At 35.7% G+C, this 17,885-nt stretch overlaps 2 protein-coding genes across 2 annotated transcripts in view; one reads left to right on the top strand and one right to left on the bottom strand.

Annotated features, from left to right (window-relative positions):
• Window positions 1-2,706: 2,706 nt before the first annotated feature.
• The window catches only part of CALHM5 (calcium homeostasis modulator family member 5), a 32,624-nt gene continuing 17,445 nt past the window's right edge, over window positions 2,707-17,885 (bottom strand). Inside the window, exon 2 of the mRNA XM_045544231.1 lies at window positions 2,707-2,802. Within this exon, the coding sequence (XP_045400187.1) occupies window positions 2,746-2,802 (57 nt within the window). The 3' untranslated portion in view covers window positions 2,707-2,745. The remainder of the gene's footprint in view (window positions 2,803-17,885) is intronic.
• TRAPPC3L (trafficking protein particle complex subunit 3L) overlaps window positions 5,247-17,885 on the top strand; it is a 36,469-nt gene continuing 23,830 nt past the window's right edge. The window contains exons 1-3 of the mRNA XM_045544233.1: window positions 5,247-5,288; window positions 8,393-8,490; window positions 11,391-11,490. Of these exons, the coding sequence (XP_045400189.1) occupies window positions 5,247-5,288; window positions 8,393-8,490; window positions 11,391-11,490 (240 nt within the window). The remainder of the gene's footprint in view (window positions 5,289-8,392; window positions 8,491-11,390; window positions 11,491-17,885) is intronic.

The raw sequence follows: 17,885 nt of genomic DNA, 5'->3' as shown, positions 1-17,885 counted from the left end.
TAGTTAAGGAAGTGGTTCAGAGTATGGGCTCTGGATCACAGGGGAGAAGTAAACAACTTGCCTATTATTTGGTCCCATAATTAATGATGCCAAATAGACAAATACAGAATCGGAAAAAACACAGCTAGAACAGGGGTGATGGAAATGTTAATTATATTGATTGATTTGGTGGCTTCTGTGGTATATACATATGCTGAAACTCATCAAACTGTATACCAATTACATCTCAATAAAGCCATAAAAATTTTAAGAATGATCACTAAAATAATAGAAATACAATGTATAGATCATTCAAAAAACAGAGGAAATAAAATGGGAATATTGACAGGAAAGGAGATAGTAAACCAAAGGAAAGAGGATGGTAAAGAAAAAACACAAAATAATGGTAGAAGTGAGACCAAATACAGCAACAATCACAAAAAAAATGTTTTTAAATAGCTAATAACTGAGTGCTTACTACATGTGAGGCATTGTTCTAAAAACTGTATATTATTTAGTTCCTATTTAATTGTTCTTTAATTCCTGTTCTTTATTTAACTCTATGATGAAGTACTTATATCATCCTCAGTGTTTTTACAGATGAGAAGACTGGGGTGTGGAAAGATTAAGGAACTTACTCAAGATCACACACAGATTAGTGGAAATGCCAGGATTACCATCTGGGTGGTCTGACACATGTTTTTAACCACCACGCCAGAGCTGGATTAAACTCATCTACAAAGTAATTAAAAAATAGACTCATGCTGGTTATAAGTGACACTCCCAAAACTATACCATATGCAAAGCTTGAAAAGAAAGGATTGAAATACGTATCATTGGGAATAATAATATTATTAATAAAAGAAGGCCAAACTGAACAAAAGGCAAAGAGTGTCAAATGGGCTAATTTTGACCATCCCATTATAACAAAAACAACAATCCATTAGGAAGATATGATGGTTGCCAACTTGTATGTCTGTGACTACATAGCTTTGAAATACATAAAGCAATAACTAATGAAGCTATGAGGAAAAATTCTTATAATCATAAAGAGAAATTTTTAATATACCTGTATCAGAAATAAATTGATCAAGTTAACATTAGGAAGGATATAAAAATATGAAGAATAAACTTAGTATTTTTTGTGTATAGTATTCTATACCCTAAAAGTAGAAACATTTTTATAAGTTTTCCCAAAATCATTTGCCAAAATGTATTGATCATGTAGGAGATCACAAAAATCATTTCAGTATTTCAGCATTGATGTCCAATAACAAGGAATAGATTAATAGACCACAATAATAAAACGCTATTACGTAGGGATCTGCTGGCCCACTGTCTGTTTTGTATGCCTTGTGATCTAAGGATGGTTTTCACATTTTAAAATGGTTGAAAATTTTGTGACATGAAACTTATATGAAGTTCAGAGTTCAGTGTTTATAAATAAGGTTTTATTGAAACACAGCACTGCCTGTTCCTTAAGGGTCTGTGGCTGCCCTTATACTATGGTACAGTGGGGTTGAGTTGTTATGACAGACTGTGTAGCCACAAAGCCTAAATATTGCTCTCTGGCCCCTCACAGAAAAAGTTTGCTGACCCCTGCTGTAAATCTGTGAAAATAAATGATCTACAATGACAGGTATGGATATGAATAAACTTTAACAAATAATTTCGAGAGAAAAATGCAAGCTGTAGGATATGTGCTGTATGATAAATATTATGTAAAGTTTTAAAACATACAACATAATATTACATATTCTTTGTGGATATTAATATGTGTAGACTTTTACAACATGCATAGGAAGGATAAATATCAAGTTCTGAGTAAGTGGTGACCACCGAGGAGGAAAAAATAGGATTAAGAAGGGTACAAGAATTTCAGCTGTGTCACTACTGCTTTACTGCTTACAACAAGCCTGAAGTGTATACAGCAATGGGTTCAGTAAAGTGTGGTAATAAGTACTACATCTTTCCTTTAAGTTCATATTTAAAAACCAATTTAATTCGAGTACAGACAGTCCTCAATGATGTTGCAAAAACAATACACATTTGGTAGAAACTGTACTTCAAGTACCCATACAGCCATTCTGTTTCTCACTTTTAATACAGTATTCAATAGATTACATGAGATATTTAGCACTTTATTATGAAATAGGCTTCGTGTTAGATGATTTTGTCCAACTGTAGGCTAAAGTAAGTGTTCTGAGCATGTTGAAGGTAAGCTAGTCCAACCAATGATGTTTGGTAGGTTAGATGTGTTAAATGCATTTTCAATTTACCATCGGTTTGTCAGCGCATAACCCTATCACAAGTCAAGGACCATCTGTATATGGTAAGTGAAGAAGTGGGGAAGGAAATTAAAGACCATTTATTCAGGCAATTATGTAGAAAAGGATGGAGCATTGATTGATTAGGAGTCACTATTGGAGTGTCAAATTCGTGCTATAAAGTAGTTTGCTGATGATAAATTCCTAAGTTTTTATTAATGTTTACTGTTGAAAGAGCTATTAATAATTGTTTCATCTGCAGTCCTACTATGTAATTTGTCAATGACTGTGAATGATTACATCTGTGAGTAATCAATTTTATTTGGGGCTTTGTCTTGGTCTTTTCATGCTGCTATAACAAAATGCCTGAGACTGGGTAATATATAAAAAAATACAAAAATTTATTTCTTACAGTTCTGGAGGCTGGGAAGTCCAAGAACAAGGTGCTGGTATTGGTGTCTGGTGAGGGCTGCTCTCTGTTTCCAAGATGGTGCCTTGTTCATGTGTCCTCACATGGCTGATGGCTGAAGGATAAGGGAGGATGACTGCTTTGTCCCTATAAGGTAGAAGAGCAAAAAACAAGGTCAGAGCTAGTCTCCTTCATCCCTTTTATAAGGCACTAATCCATTCATGAGGGCAGAGACTTCCCAAAAGGCCCCACTCTTTAATACTACCACAATGGGGATTAAGTTTCAACACATGAATTTTGAGGGACATTCAGGCCACAATAGGCTTTATAGTCAAATGGTCTCCTTGTTAAAGATAGCTTGCTGTCACCCGTCTATTCAACATACAGTTATCACATGTCTCCTCCTCAGCAGAGACCCACCAGCTTGTTCACTGAGCACATACTGGCACATGGATAAGGAAAATCAGATCTGAGCACCAGAGCTATCCTTGGGGGGGAAGGGAGGGTGGGTTGCAGAGAAAATCATACACAAATTTTATGTAAACATAGGTTAAAATAAATACTGAGTGCAGCCTCAAATAGAAAAACAAGTTGCAAAAAGATAACAAATTTCTGGACCAGATATTGTGGTAGCTGGAAGTAGATTTGCTTTCTCTGATTGTTTGTGGATGATCTCAGATGATCGTATAGCTGGCGGATCAGTGGATGTTGTCCTCTGTTAGCATCTTCCCAAGTCTCTATTCAGTTGCCCAGGTACTTCCACAACACCAGGCATCCTAGTACCACCATCCCCTTCCACCAAGCACACAGACCTTTTCTGTGTTTTCTCAGAGAACTGTTACCTGGAACCCAAAATTGTCCCCAAACCAGGCCTAGCAACGTGCCATCACTACGCCTTAGTAGCTTTTGTGAGTCTACCTCTACCATATTTTGTTCTAACATAATTAGAATGCATGTAATAGAAAAAAATTTTTGATTTGGAATCAGCAAATTTAGCCCAAATCTCTCTTTGTTGCCTACTATCCACATAACCTTGAACAAATTTCTTAACCTCTCTTCTTTTAGAGTCCATTCATGGCCATGATTATAGTACTGACTACCTTGCAGATTGTAGCTGAGTTAAAATGAGGTAAAGAGAATGAAAACCACATTGTAAACTGTAAAGTTTATATAAATATAATTTGTTATTAATTGCTACTGAAAAGCCCCCCACCCTTACCCCACAACCCAGCAAAACTGATTTTCTTGAGATCATCGTGTCATAGAACATAGCAACTAATGGAAATACCTTAAATATTGTAGAATTCCATTCAGTCTATTCAACTACAAGAATAACCTATAGTAATTAGTTTTTATATAGTGTGTTATAATGTGTTTTATAGCACAAATTATCTCTTTGATACTCACAATTATGCTAGGAGGTGGGTAGAGTTGTTGGCATTTTGCAGATGTGGAAACTGAGCCATGGGACAGTAAAACTGCTTGCCCAAAGTCACAGAACCAGTAAATGGTAGAACTGCAACTTAGCCTGAGCCTCCCAAATCCTCCTATATTCTTTCAACTACACCACACTTTTCTTCAAAGTATGAACTAGTCTGTCACTTTATAGCAAGGATTTGCCACAACAAATAGGACTAAATGACTCAAACTGTAAGAAGCAGGAAACTACTTTCCTAAATTGAGTTTTGTACTTCTGTTTCTGCAAAGATTTTGATCTTCTGCATCCTACAGTTGTCAAGACGAAAGGATTTTTTTGCTTGAACTTTAAATATCTATACTTCTATATAAAGGAAGAGAGCCTTCAATAGCTAACATCTTAGGAATAATCAAAAGAAAGCTAAGGGCTTGCTTCCTCTGCCAGAATCATTATACATTATTAAACTGTTGAGTACCCATTTTGAGCAACAGTTTTGTCAGAAAATATCAACCATTCTTTGCTCCTTAAAATCGCTTGCTGATTGCTGCTAAGGAAAAAAAAAAAAAAGACTACCAGACGTATTTGAATATTGTAATCATACAATATGGGGGGCTAGGTTTTGGGGACAATGTGCTACCTATTGGTGGTGTTGATCAGGTTTGAACTCAGGATTTAGTACCTATAGATTGCTGATCCTGTCTCTCTAATTCATACAACAATCAATACAAGACTTAACAATGCTAACATTTCGACCTATCCTGGATTGAAAAGGTTTCTCTCTGTGATTTTAAAACAATGCCTTGGCATGAGAACAAAACACCACTCTTGAACTCCCTGGGGCTAAAGAATTTTAGTGTCTCAGTGCTTCTGGTCTGACTTCACACTATCAGCTTTTGTGGTTCTAGATCACAACTCATTCTCACAAATGAAACAGTTATTTGATCTGTGGCAAGTTACTGGGCTACAAGACAATTCTGTTCATGACTATTTTTCCCTCTTCAGTTCAGCAAAGAGCAAAGGCAGTAGAGTGCAGAAGTAGCACTCCTGTCTCAAACCAAGGAAGAACTTGTAAAAACAAAAGGATAAAGACTGATACACCTCTAAGGTATAAGCAAAAGAAAAGAAATTGAAGATCACATTCTTCATCTATCAAGCACTTCATCTATCAAGCACTATGTCTCGCCCTGCACACAGAAGACCAGAATACCATAAAATAGTAAGATCTTTTTATAGAGACTTTTTCTACATTAAAAATGTTTTCTTGAGTTACTTCTGATTTATTTTGAAAGGTGATGTTATAAGAATTTTTCACTAGAGCAAAGAGAGTGTTTTGTGGAATGAATCATAAATGACACCTCTAAGCATTATTACAATTATCTCTTATATACTGTAACAGAATAATCGATTCTTTATACAGATTTCAGGGTTTTCTTATATGACTAATTATATCCATGCAAGTGTCAAATTTTTATTTTGCCTCTGACAGAAAATATGAAAAGATTAAGCAATTCTTTGTATTTTATACTTCATGAAATAGGAAATGAAATGTATGAAATGTAAAATAGTTGATTATATGTAAAATTAAATATGAATAGATCCTCTAAAGACTAGATATTAAAAGGTTGCCTTCAAAACATATTACCTAGTATTAAATATAAGTATTTATTATTGTAATTTGGTATGTGATATTTTCCGTCCTATGTAGTCCAAGTTCAGAGTTATTTTTAAAACTTTATTTTTTTGCAGATTAGATTTGGATAAATATTCTTCTTTAGTCTTCTCTTATAGTTTTAGTCATTCAGAGCTTACACATGTGAAAGACTCATCATTAAATTTAAAGCTGTGCTAACTATTTCAGGAGACTGATGGGCATTTGATATAATTAAGCCCTAGGGTAATTAGAATTATAGTGACTAACTAGCACCCCCCCAGTTTGAAATGCCTGCAAATGCCCTGTCTGGGATTCTGGAAATTTGATTTATTTTTCCATGAGGCTCTCAAATGCTAACAATTATTGTACAGAGTTCATATTCATATTGTACCCAAATTACTTGATTTATCTAGCAGTTAAAACATATTTTTATCCTGATACATCTAAAACCTGAAATAATAGTGTTCTATTTTTCACATATAAAATGATCTTCTTTTTTTTTTTTTTTATTTCAGCTCATCATGGGGGTACATAAGTTCAGGTTGTTTTAAAAACCATCAAGATAAATTTATGTTGATCTTTCCTGGGATCCATGGTATGGATTTGAGACCCACTGGACATGTAGTTCAAGGTATAACCCTTGGCATGAAGCAGAATGGAGAAAATGAGCCTTTATGGCTATTGAACTGGAAACTCAGTTGGAAGTAAAATATGTTTCAAAATATAACAGTATCCCCCACCCCTCAAAGAGAGAGAGAAAAACAGACACAGAAACAGAGAGAAAGAAGAAAATGCCATTATTCAATCTGGCCTTAATTATAAATGAGCACAATGCTGAGGCTATGGCATATAGGTAGGGTACAATTTTTTCTCCTTTTCTCCTTTTGTCTTTTTAAAATTCTTTTGTTTTACTGCCAGTAGCAACAAAAACATTATCATTCTGTGTCTCTCTCTTTCTCCCTTACTTATTTTTATGCTGTAGCATTGTTAATAGCAGTACTTTGTCTTCTGCTGTGGCTTATGTTAGGCAGGTATTTCATTTATAATTTACAGGCATATCTTGTGATTTATGATTAAGTTCTTAGCAGATTTAAATAAGAAGAATGGAATTAAAATTGAATACATGGTGGCCCTTCAGTGTTTTAACAACATTATTGTTTATATCCCTTACCTTATAACCCTTGTTTCCTAGCAAAAATATTAAGGTACTCATTATTTTCCTAATGATCATATACCTAAATTGTATATATTAGTGTCCTTAACAAATATGATATATATTCTACATACATTGAAGACATTTGAATTTATATTTTCCATATGAATTATGTTCATATGTATCATATAATATTTAGACTCTATCCATTTAAAATTTATTTTGTGATATTAAATATTTTACCTTACTGAAGAAACATCTTTGTTATGATATAAACCCATAAATAAAGGAGGCGACACTGGTGATGTTAGGGCAACTTTGTAAGTATTTGAATCAAAATTATGTATTTTATAGAAGCCACTTTGTTAAATATACCATTTTGATTGATTTTTGGAGCCATTTCTGCTCATGCTTCAAACAAAGAATACATATTATTGGGCCTTATCTTCCCCTACATATTAGGCTATTCAAAATACCGGGGCCAAAAGAGAAGGACACCTCTTCTACCTGGAATCCACATTTGACTGTTCATGAAAATAGAGGATTATACACAAAATAAGATTATATTCAATAGTGGTCCTCCTTCCTACTTTCCTCTCCCACCCGCCTTTACTCCAAATGGCACCCTCCTTTGCACACCTTAGAGATAAATGCTGTATCAGCATGGAGGCCTGGAGTCTGAGATGCCATTCTGAACTACTGGCTAGTTGGGCAAGACATCCAGTCCCTCCAAGGCCTCATTCTCTCCTCTGTAGGAATGAGAGCGTTGGAATAAATTATTTCTAAGATCCCCTTCCCTTTTTTAGATAGCATTCAATAGAAGAAGCAAAACTGAGAGACTTTTCAAAATGTATTGAGCTTTTTGTTTTGTTTCTTGTATATTCAACATACCTATGCTAAACCAAACCTAATTTGTCCTCAGTTTTAGTTTTCATTTATAATTCACTTTAAAAACGAGGCATATTTTGGTGATCTAGAAGGAAAACTCACATTTCCTTTTTTTCTCTAAGCAAAAAGAAAACACTCACAAATTTGTTGCTACAGTTGGGTTCATCCTAAAAGTGTTCTTGGCAGATCTGGGACCCATTAGGGATTGTGCAGTCTCATGAGAAGTCTTACCCAGTTCTTCCTTCCAAAACCCGAAAACACAGTCGGCAGATGTCAAAGGCTATTATAGAAAAATAGAAATTAGTATTTTTAAAAAATCTTCCTCCATGAAAATGTATTGCAAGTTATATAATGTAAGCAACTGCATAGGAAGATGTTCTCATGTTAAGAAATTTATTTTATTTCATAGCTCTCCCCCGACACACAATGTATCCAAATGTGAGTATAATATGTTCTCAAAAGTGTAAATTGTGGCAATAATATTAATAAAAGTGTGTAAAAAATGAACAGATGATTTCTAAGGCTGCTTCCAACCAGAAGATTTTGTTAAAAAAACAAAAACAAAAAGAAGTACAGTCATATGTTATTGTAAATTTTACCATAACAAAAATTATCCCTTTTTATCCAGAACAAAGATCTCTTCGTCCTCACCTATGGAGCTCTGGTTGCCCAACTGTGTAAGGATTATGAAAAAGATGAAGATGTGAACAAATATTTAGATAAAATGTAAGCAGAAGTTTTTCATTCTTGTGAAATATTTGTTATTTCTTTCCATTGCCTGCGTTTTTTTTTTTCTACCTCTGATGACTTCTCTTGCTCCATCTTACCAGTTTTTCTTTTATCTCAATGAATCACATCTGAAAGCTGAACGTAATTTCTCCCAACTGCCATTTGGGTTCACAGCATAAAGTAATAGAAGGCAACATTTTTTTCCCCATGAATATCAAGTGTGGAATGTTTCTTTTTAGTTGGAAATCATTTCTTTGATAGTCACTTATAAGCGAAGGATATGGCAAAACTGAAATTGTTCTCTTAACAATATGATAGAAATCAGATTTTATTTTTTTCAGAAGTCTTTTGTTCTATCATAACTCATTCCAATATAAATATATGCCTACATAAGCATAGACCATCTATGGAACAATATGCAAAAATCTAATAGTAGTTGCCCAAGAGGAAGACTGAGAGGCTGGGGATGGTGGGAGGGAGGGAGATTTTCTTTTTCCTATATAAGTGTTTTTAGTGTTTGAATTTTTTACCATTACTATACTTTACTTAAAAACACATTAAATAGAAAGGCCCACTCTTTCCTTTTTAAATAAAACCCATTCTCCTTGTTTTTATGAGGAGATTTTTCCTGCACAAATTCTCCCTTTTAATTTTCTCAAAGTAATTATCTGATCATCGGATTATTGCTAAACAGTAAAATTAAACAAAATAAAATGACATTTTTGAACCTCTTAATTATGGATGCTAAAAAGGACCCAAACAGAGCAATGACTGGAAAATGTGTGTTGGTTAAAAGATTTACTTAGGCAGGTTGAAGGGGAAATTTGGCCTAGCATCTTAGAGATTTTTAAAAGGGTTCATTGTATTTTCAGTTGAAATACAGAAAAAAGACAATATAAAGGAAAGCCTGAAAGATCTTTTTTTAAACCCTTGTTTTCTTCTCTTTCTATATGGTTACTATTTTTCTTTTTAAAAAAAGTTCTTTTTTTATTTATTTAGGTATGCACGCATTTTTTTTTTTTCTTTCTTTTCTTCTTAGGAGCATTCGTAAAGAAGCAAATTGCCCAGCTGCCCACCTGTGGCTTTTCCAGTTACTTCTTCATCCAAACTGTCTACAATAGCAGGAGCTGCTAAAGCTATTTTACACTTAGGTCTCACTTAAACATCTGACATAGCATTTCCAGAAATTAGTTCATTTTATTTGACATGTGTTAGATTTGCATTGTTTTGTGGAATAGCTGTAGAAAATAAAGAAGCTCATTTATTTGCCTTAAAAAAGTACCTTTGGTTAGCTAGTTGAGTAAACATTTTAACAAGTATGAATGAAATAATAAAGAATAAATTTTGAGAGGCTACAGAAAAACCTTTCCTTAAGAAAAACATTTCACATTTGGATTTCTTTACTAGCTTCTGCTGAGAGCCTCTTACATTTTTAATTTATAAAATATCTGCTTTGAAGAAAAATACTCTTTGACCAAAGCAATATACATATATAGATAGATAGACAGATAGATAGATAGATAGATAGATGTACATATATATATACACACACACACACACAGTACTGCTGCTCACAACACTTTAGCTTCTTATCACTGTTCCCAGTTTCCAGTGGCTGCACCTGGGGATATTCATAATGATAATTAGAAAACACTAGAAACATTTTTAAATCCTGGTACAACTATTTCTGTAAAGTAGACATTCTGTTTGTTAAAACTCTTGTCGGTGTCAGATTCCTAAGAGAATTATAAACCATTTTTCTCCAAAGTCAAAGAGGCTAAATTGAATATCTTTATCCACTCAGAAATACAAACAGAATATCCCACAAGATTTAGTGAATTAATAAGCACTCTGACATCAAAGCCATCTCCCCCACTGCCCAGTCACCACAAATTTCACTTTTTTTAGATCCTCTGGAGCAATTATTGCCTCTAAAAACTGTGGTGTCTTGCTGGGCCTTTTTGGCTCCATTGGAATTGTCTCCGTACATGTGGCTGTGAAATTAAAGGACCAATTTTGTATCAGAGGTTTGACAAAAACAGTACTCCTTTTTATTTCCACCAGTAAGGTCATATTTCTCCAACTAGACTGAAAGTTCTCATGAGACAGAGACTGGCATTTCTTTGTATCTCTCTTGGAAATTGTGTAATTTCTCAGTATCTCTTGTTGAAGGCGTGTGCTCAGCCATCTTAGCCCCACACTCAGTGATAGTATCACGGCCCCGTAAAAGGCTCTGGGAATCGTACTTCAGGAACTACTTGAGCTATTTGCTTGGGGTGGAATTAACAAATAATACCAATACTTTCCCCTAAGTTCCACAGTTTGTTACCCTGGAATGAAAAATAAATTTTCTGAACTTGGCTTTTTTCTTTGAAACCTTCATTGGCAACAAAAACTTTATTTTTCTGTTCGTTTTTCCCCCCTCCTGGAGCCCATCCTGGAAATGCCTGCCTTTCCACCGTGATATCTCTGCTAAAAGAATAGAGAGCATCCAGGTATCATACCTGCAGCAAACAAGTTAGCTGTTAATAGACTCTCAGATCTGTTTCTGTCAATAGGTAATAATGATAAAGTTAGTCGCCAATGAGAAGCATCAGGCTACAGACACCAACCTTTTTTAATTTCAATGTACACTGTCAAGCTTGGGCCAGTCTTGATTCTGGTCATTCGCCTCTGCTTGCAGGAAACCAGTTAATATTTCTTGGGTGTTTTGCACTCTGCTTCTGTGGTCTATGGGACGAATAAGAAGCCCACTGCCAAAGCCATTTGACTTGTTTGGTTTAGTTTGTTATCCATTTGCGCAAGTGCTGAACATATGAATCCATTCTTAAACACCAATAGACTTCGATGATTACTTAGATACTATTTTCAGACCACACCCTTTCCTTTATCCACAGGGGTTATGGCATTGGAACGCGGCTTGTGGAAGACTTTTTGGCTCGGTCCTGCGTGGGAAGATGCCATAGTTATTCAGAAATTACAGACATAATTGCCCAGGTAAATGAATTTTAGCTCTGTCAGCGCATTTTAAAAGTTTCTGATGCTTTCTGAGCACGGTAGTTTTCTGCTCTGATTAGACAGATTCCATCTGTATTCATTGTTAGGGGATTCTGACTGAAAAGCATTTTATTTCAGCACAGAGATAAAGCTATTGTGAACTGAAAGAAAAATGCTTCTGGGAATTTAAGCATCTGTAGATTTTCCTGACTACAGGAGTGTGTGGAGTGTATATCTCACACTGAGAAAAGTGCATTGAGAAGGTAACCAGAAGAGGAATGTCATAGGGCCACCTTGTAACATTCATGCCCCACACCAGTTTATGTAATGGTTTTCAGCACATGGAAGGAGAGCGTCTTTGGCAGTATCTGAGAATATTTTTGTAGTCATTTCCAGAGCAAAGTTTTCCCAAGAGAAAAATAGAGCTTCCTGTAAATGTATGTGTTCTAAGAACTTTCCCAGCCCTGATGTACAGGAGACAACTTGGAATCATTCAGAAGTAACTCACATTTATTGGAAATAAGATTGGGAAATGCATCTTTAGCTAGCAGTCCTTTAATTGGCAGGCCTATGGTTATGAATTTAGTGTTGTTAATTTGTGGGAGACTCAGAAAGTATGCATGGATGGTCCCGGTATGCTGCCTCCGGGTTCACACAACTGACAAATTAAGTCAGTCTCATTCTTTTCTCTCCTGATCCTTAATATTGTTAATACATGGCCAAACTGACTCTTCACATGAATGTATATACTACTACTACACGGTGCTTTCTGATTCTAAATTCAGTTTTGCGTGCTTTTTGTGTTTCATCCTCACAGTAACCCTCTGAAGTAGACACAGTAGGAGTTACTATCCCTGTTTTCCAGATTAAAAAAACTGAATCCCAGAAAGAATATGATTGAAATTGAATAGTGTATGTGAAAAAAATTCTACATTAAAAAACACAATCGAAATGAAAGATTTTTCCACTTCTATTATTTTCTGGCTGGTGAATCATGTGGTTGAGATTGTTATCCAAGTGTCTTCCCACCTTAGCACAGTGAGTTTACCATACCACCAACAGGTTTTAAAAAAAATTTCCTTTCCATATTGGTAGAATATAGATAAGATTCTGAAACAGTTAGTTGAAAAATAAAATATTTTTTCCTAGACCGATTCGATGGGCAATACTACAAGAATACTAGCTGTTTTAATGGAAAGTAAACATTGAATTACACAAATTTAGATGGTTGTGTTTGGTTACATTTCTAGCTGGTAGCCTTCCAAGGCCTTCTGATTAATAAAGCACAGATTCCCTGTAAGAGGATGGTCAGACTGGTTTGAGAATGACTCCCCCTTAATCTTTGCCCAAATCCATCCAATTGTCTTAGTATGGGAATATAATATGAAATATAAAATATGTCTAGGGAAAGCTCAGCTTGCAAGTTCTCAAGGCAGTAGAAACATCAACTGATAATCTGAAAAAGCATATAATGTGGAAAATAAAACCCGACTCATACGCTTAACGTTGCTTGTTAGGCTTTGGACATCTGAAGCAGAAATGATTTCAAGGGCTGATCAGAGACTCCATTCTAAAGATATATTAGCACAATCATTGGAAGTTTCCATTGATTCCCCTGGATATGTTTATATATGTATGGCACACATATTTTTTTCATTGAATAATGTTTAAAAGCGATGATTAACAGAACCAAAAGAAAAATCTGTTATAAAAAGGTCAGTAACCAACTGGAAGTGGAGGCATGTAGAACCTCATTGCTGAAAACCTGGAATTATTTTCAGTCACACACTGGAAGATCAGAGCTCATCTGAAATGTGCTCAATACTTTAAATGCCCTCGGCCTGGAGAATACTGGCTGTTTGTCTAACTGAGCTTCAGTTCGAGCGGTGCAGTGACATGCAAGGATGCTCCAGATCTTTCTTACTGTCTGTTCTTGGCTCTGAGGGCAGACTCCAAGTCACCGAAAAGCTTCAGAAGGGAGTAGAAAGACATAATTTCACCTATTTATTTTAATCAGAGAGACATAAGGGAATAAGGCTTCTCTCTGGTAGGAAATAAGAGCAAGAAATTTTTTTTTACCAGTATCATTAACCTCAAAATAGCTACTAATAAATATTACATAAAAATCCTTCACAGAGGTAGCTAAAACGATTGGAAGTCTCACATAAAACTTTATTACTTGTGGCCCTTAACCAGGATATCCCCAGTCCCTATTCATCACAGGAAAAATACAAAGCTGAAAGCCTAATTATATATGCCAACATGAAATTCATGTTTATGTGGGCCCTAACATTGGACTTATTATTTGATAGATACTCAATATACTCAATAAAAATTAGTTGAAAGAAAACAAAGAGGAAGGGAAAGAGGACAAGAAGGAGGAAGAGGAATGAAAGCAATCTTTTTCAGGCCCCTTGGGAAGAGAGCTTCTCTTCAGCCAGAGGTGGCCTGGGAATGTTGCTCATATTGCCCAACACAATGAAGGGCTCCTAGAGTCCCTTCAGTGAGGAGCTACACATTTTACCTGACAATGAAGTCTTCAATCCGTGGAAATAGAACAAGAGTTCTTTCTGTGAACCAGATTTTTTTAAAAAGGCTGAAGAAGAACCTAGTGAGAAATGTTACATGGAGTGTGTAAGAAAGAAAGAAAATGGGATTCCTATCCCAGCAGAAAGAGGCCAAAAAAAAAAAAAAAAATCCCCTCAGAATGTCCTCCATTTCAGAAAGCATATTTTACTTTTAAAAGAGTTAAAGCAGCTTCTAAAGACACTAGACCTCCTAACTGCACAATTTTCCCCAAGTTAGAAACAAGTCTGTTTGATATAAAACTATTAACAAAAACATGTACAATATGTTTTCCAAATATCCCTTCTCTAAACTTCTCGTTCTCATGTCTTGTGACCATTCTGATGAATTCCTATCTGCATCTTCTGTCCTCAATGAACGGCACGTATACGCACTTCCACTTCTATGCAAGGTTCTTTCTTGTCAATGAAGAGAACATTACATCATCTTCCCCCTTCCTCCATGCAGAGCGGTTGTCTTCTTGTCTTTGCGCCTTTCTTCAAAGGCCTAATTTCCTCCCTCTTAATCATTCTCATTTTTCCAGAAAAACGTTCTTTTACATGTGCCAGTGATGTCACCCATTTCGGAAGCATTTGACACAGATGAAGGATCAGACTTTAGTTATAGACTCACCCACTGATGGTTTGCCTATAATTAGCAGCTTTTATTAAAAGGTCTGGCCTTTGGCAGCATGATCTCATTAATCCTTGTCAAACCTCCTCAGAGGAGGCAGATGTCAAATGTTACAGAGTCAGTTTTATAGAGAACTGTGTCAAGGTCAGAGGAAGTTTACTGCAGTCACATGCTGCCCCCAGAGCATAGCAGAGTCAGGAATAGAACCTAATGGGTCTGGATTGCATTCAGTTGCCCTCCCAAACCATTCATTTCTACACAACACTATCATCATCCTTTTCAGTACTGAGCACCTATATACCAGGGCACCCACAGAAATCAGCATCTCTGTCCTGGCTCCAGAGAAGGAAAGAGAGAAAGAGAATGCGTTTGAAGAGAATGGATCAGATGAAGAAACCTACGCGAGACAGGTGCACTGATTCCTCTGAGTTAGGAAAAAGACTGCACGTAGGAACAGGTCTCCTGAACTTACACTCCCCTCTGCTCACCTCTGCCTTGGGGAGAGAGGAACTGTGTAACTGCAGATAGGAAGAACATTCCCCTCACTCTTGTTTTCCTCACTTGGTCTTTTCTAAAGGGAAGGTCATTCTGTCACTAGGCCTCTGACAAATTCATTTAACAGGTAGTAGACTTCAAACTGAATAAATTCCATGAGAGAGGCTGAATCATTGATCAAAAGATCTTTAGTCTGCCTTTCCTTTTATGTAAGAAAGAGATGACATGCTAATTCTAAAGTCAACTTCCTGCAATCTTAAAATGTATCCTTTTTTTTTTTTTTTGAGACAGGGTCTTGCTTTGTTTTCCAGGCTAGAGTGAGTGCCGTGGCGTCAGCCTAGCTCATAGCAACCTCAAACTCCTGGGCTTAAGTGATCCTACTGCCTCAGCCTCCCGGGTAGCTGGGACTACAGGCATGTGCCACCATGCCCGGCTAATTTTTTTCTATATATATTTTAATTGGCCAGATAATTTCTTTCTATTTTTAGTAGAGACGGGGTCTCACTCTTGCTCAGGCTGGTCTCGAACTCCTGACCTTGAGCAATCCACCCACCTCGGCCTCCCAGAGTGCTAGGATTACAGGCCGGAGCCACCGCGCCCGGCCTAAAATGTATCCATTTTTAAAATGTGATTTTACCACATACAAGTTAACTTTTGTTGTGGTTGCCTCAAAGTAAAACTACAAATATTAAATAAGACATACTAATTGATAACAAAAAATTATAAACAGAAGTATTATATCATGACATTGAAAAACTTTAGTAGTACAGAGATTTTCTTCATAAAAGTTCAAAGTAATTCCCACCTATTATCTGTGTTTCCCTTATAAGAACCTTGCGAAGTAAAAAATACATCAATCATTAGCCCCATTTTACTGATGGTATAATTGAGTCTTATATGACATTACCACAGACATATAGTAAGAAAAGCAAGCTTAGAATTTAATTTTTCTGACCTTATTCTAGTGCTTTTTCCACAAATTGTTTCGTTAAAATATACCTTTGAAGATTTTTTTCTACTATGGTAATTATTCTGAGAAGAATTCTGTAGTTGTTCTAAATGAAGACATGTAATTTGCAGTAGAGTTACCATAGCTGATTTTAGTTGTAGTGATAAAATATTAGAGACCTTAGCTGTTATTTACATAACTATATATCTTTCAGTTTATCACAAGAGAAAGTAGAAAATACAATTGTATCTTTCTCTGGGCTAAGAACTAAAAGAATACCTCTTTATTTTAAAATATGTATTTATGGGTTTGCAATATATCAATGATAAAAACATTTTTATTATTAGGAGAAGCTAATTCGAAATAAGCTTGATCATTTAAATCAAGATGATTAAATATGACAAAGGCTAGGCTTGACAAGAAATATTATAATGGTGGCTTTTAGAAGTAATATAAACACAAGGAGCTCTGATCCTCAGCAGTAGGTGAACAGTAGCCCAACCATGTCTAGTGTAGTGGAGATTAAAAGAGAAGAGTTCTTGTCCTGCTTGGCAACATTCTTACTCTGTGACTCTGAGCAAGTCCTTCAGCCTGTCTGAAACTCAGTTTCCGTATTTGTCAAATGAGACCTCTTTTAGCTGTAGCTCTCCTGAATTTCAGATATTGCTTTCCCCGGCTACAATCTGGGCAGTGAATTATAATCATAAGTAGCTGAGTGTGGTTACGTGTAGCTTCCAAAGCCTCCCCTAGAACATCCACACCTTGTAGTTACTGACAATGTTTACAACTGCTTGGCCTTGCACAATTTCATTCATCAAAGTTGGGAAAGCTCTTTGCCATCACGTCAATGTAAATATGATAGTTTTTCTGAGGGGAATAGGGGGAATTTATCATTTCTCAGTGGAAACATCAAACCAGTGGTATTGTAAGAGTAAGAACTGATTTTTAAATGGAGAAAACATATACTACAAAAAGACTTATAAAACTTGAAACTCTGATCTTTAGGTTAAAAAATTGTAATTTAACATAACTACTCGTTGGTAATCAAAAATGAGATCTTTCCCTTTTATATTGAAATTTTCCTTAATTAAATACTGTGACCAAGATTTTCTGGGGGGTAAGTGATATGAAATCAAAGAATAACTCAAAAAATATGTTCATAGGAGCCAATTTAAATGAGGATGCCTAAAGTGGGGAAGGAAATCTAGGCAGTGAATCTTGTAAGCATAAATTCTAGGGCAAAACATGTAGGGGCATAATCCAGAAAAGGATCTAAATGTCAAAGGGAATTTTTTTTTTTACTGCATGAATCATTTTTATTTCAATAAGTGGTCCATTTAAGATTAGAGTTGATTCTACACAGAAGGATTCCAGCAAATCATACCAGTCATATTTTTTATTCTGCTTCTGATCTGAATGCACAAGACTGCCATGGCTGAATATATATGGGGAATTCAAACATTTTGAAGCCAAAACTCCTGAGTCACTTTAGAATGGGGACAGCTCTATGGTCATAGCATTTCAACCTCCAATACAGCTTTGTACTCAGAAGCACTGCTTTGACTCTTCAACAGGGTCATCCAAATCTGACTTTCCTAGACATTTGCAGATGGCAACCCCATGGCTTGGAAGGCAAACCAGGGAGGATCCAGTCAGGAGACAGAAACCACACAATCATTTCAACAAGGAAGGTTGGGTATAAAAAATTAACTATTTGCAGGGGATTTACTACTAAGAAAGAAAGAAAGAAAAA

The sequence above is a fragment of the Lemur catta genome, chromosome 2 (genome assembly GCF_020740605.2).
Source record: "Lemur catta isolate mLemCat1 chromosome 2, mLemCat1.pri, whole genome shotgun sequence".
Taxonomy (NCBI): domain Eukaryota; kingdom Metazoa; phylum Chordata; class Mammalia; order Primates; family Lemuridae; genus Lemur; species Lemur catta.
This window is presented reverse-complemented; position numbering and strand designations above follow the sequence as displayed.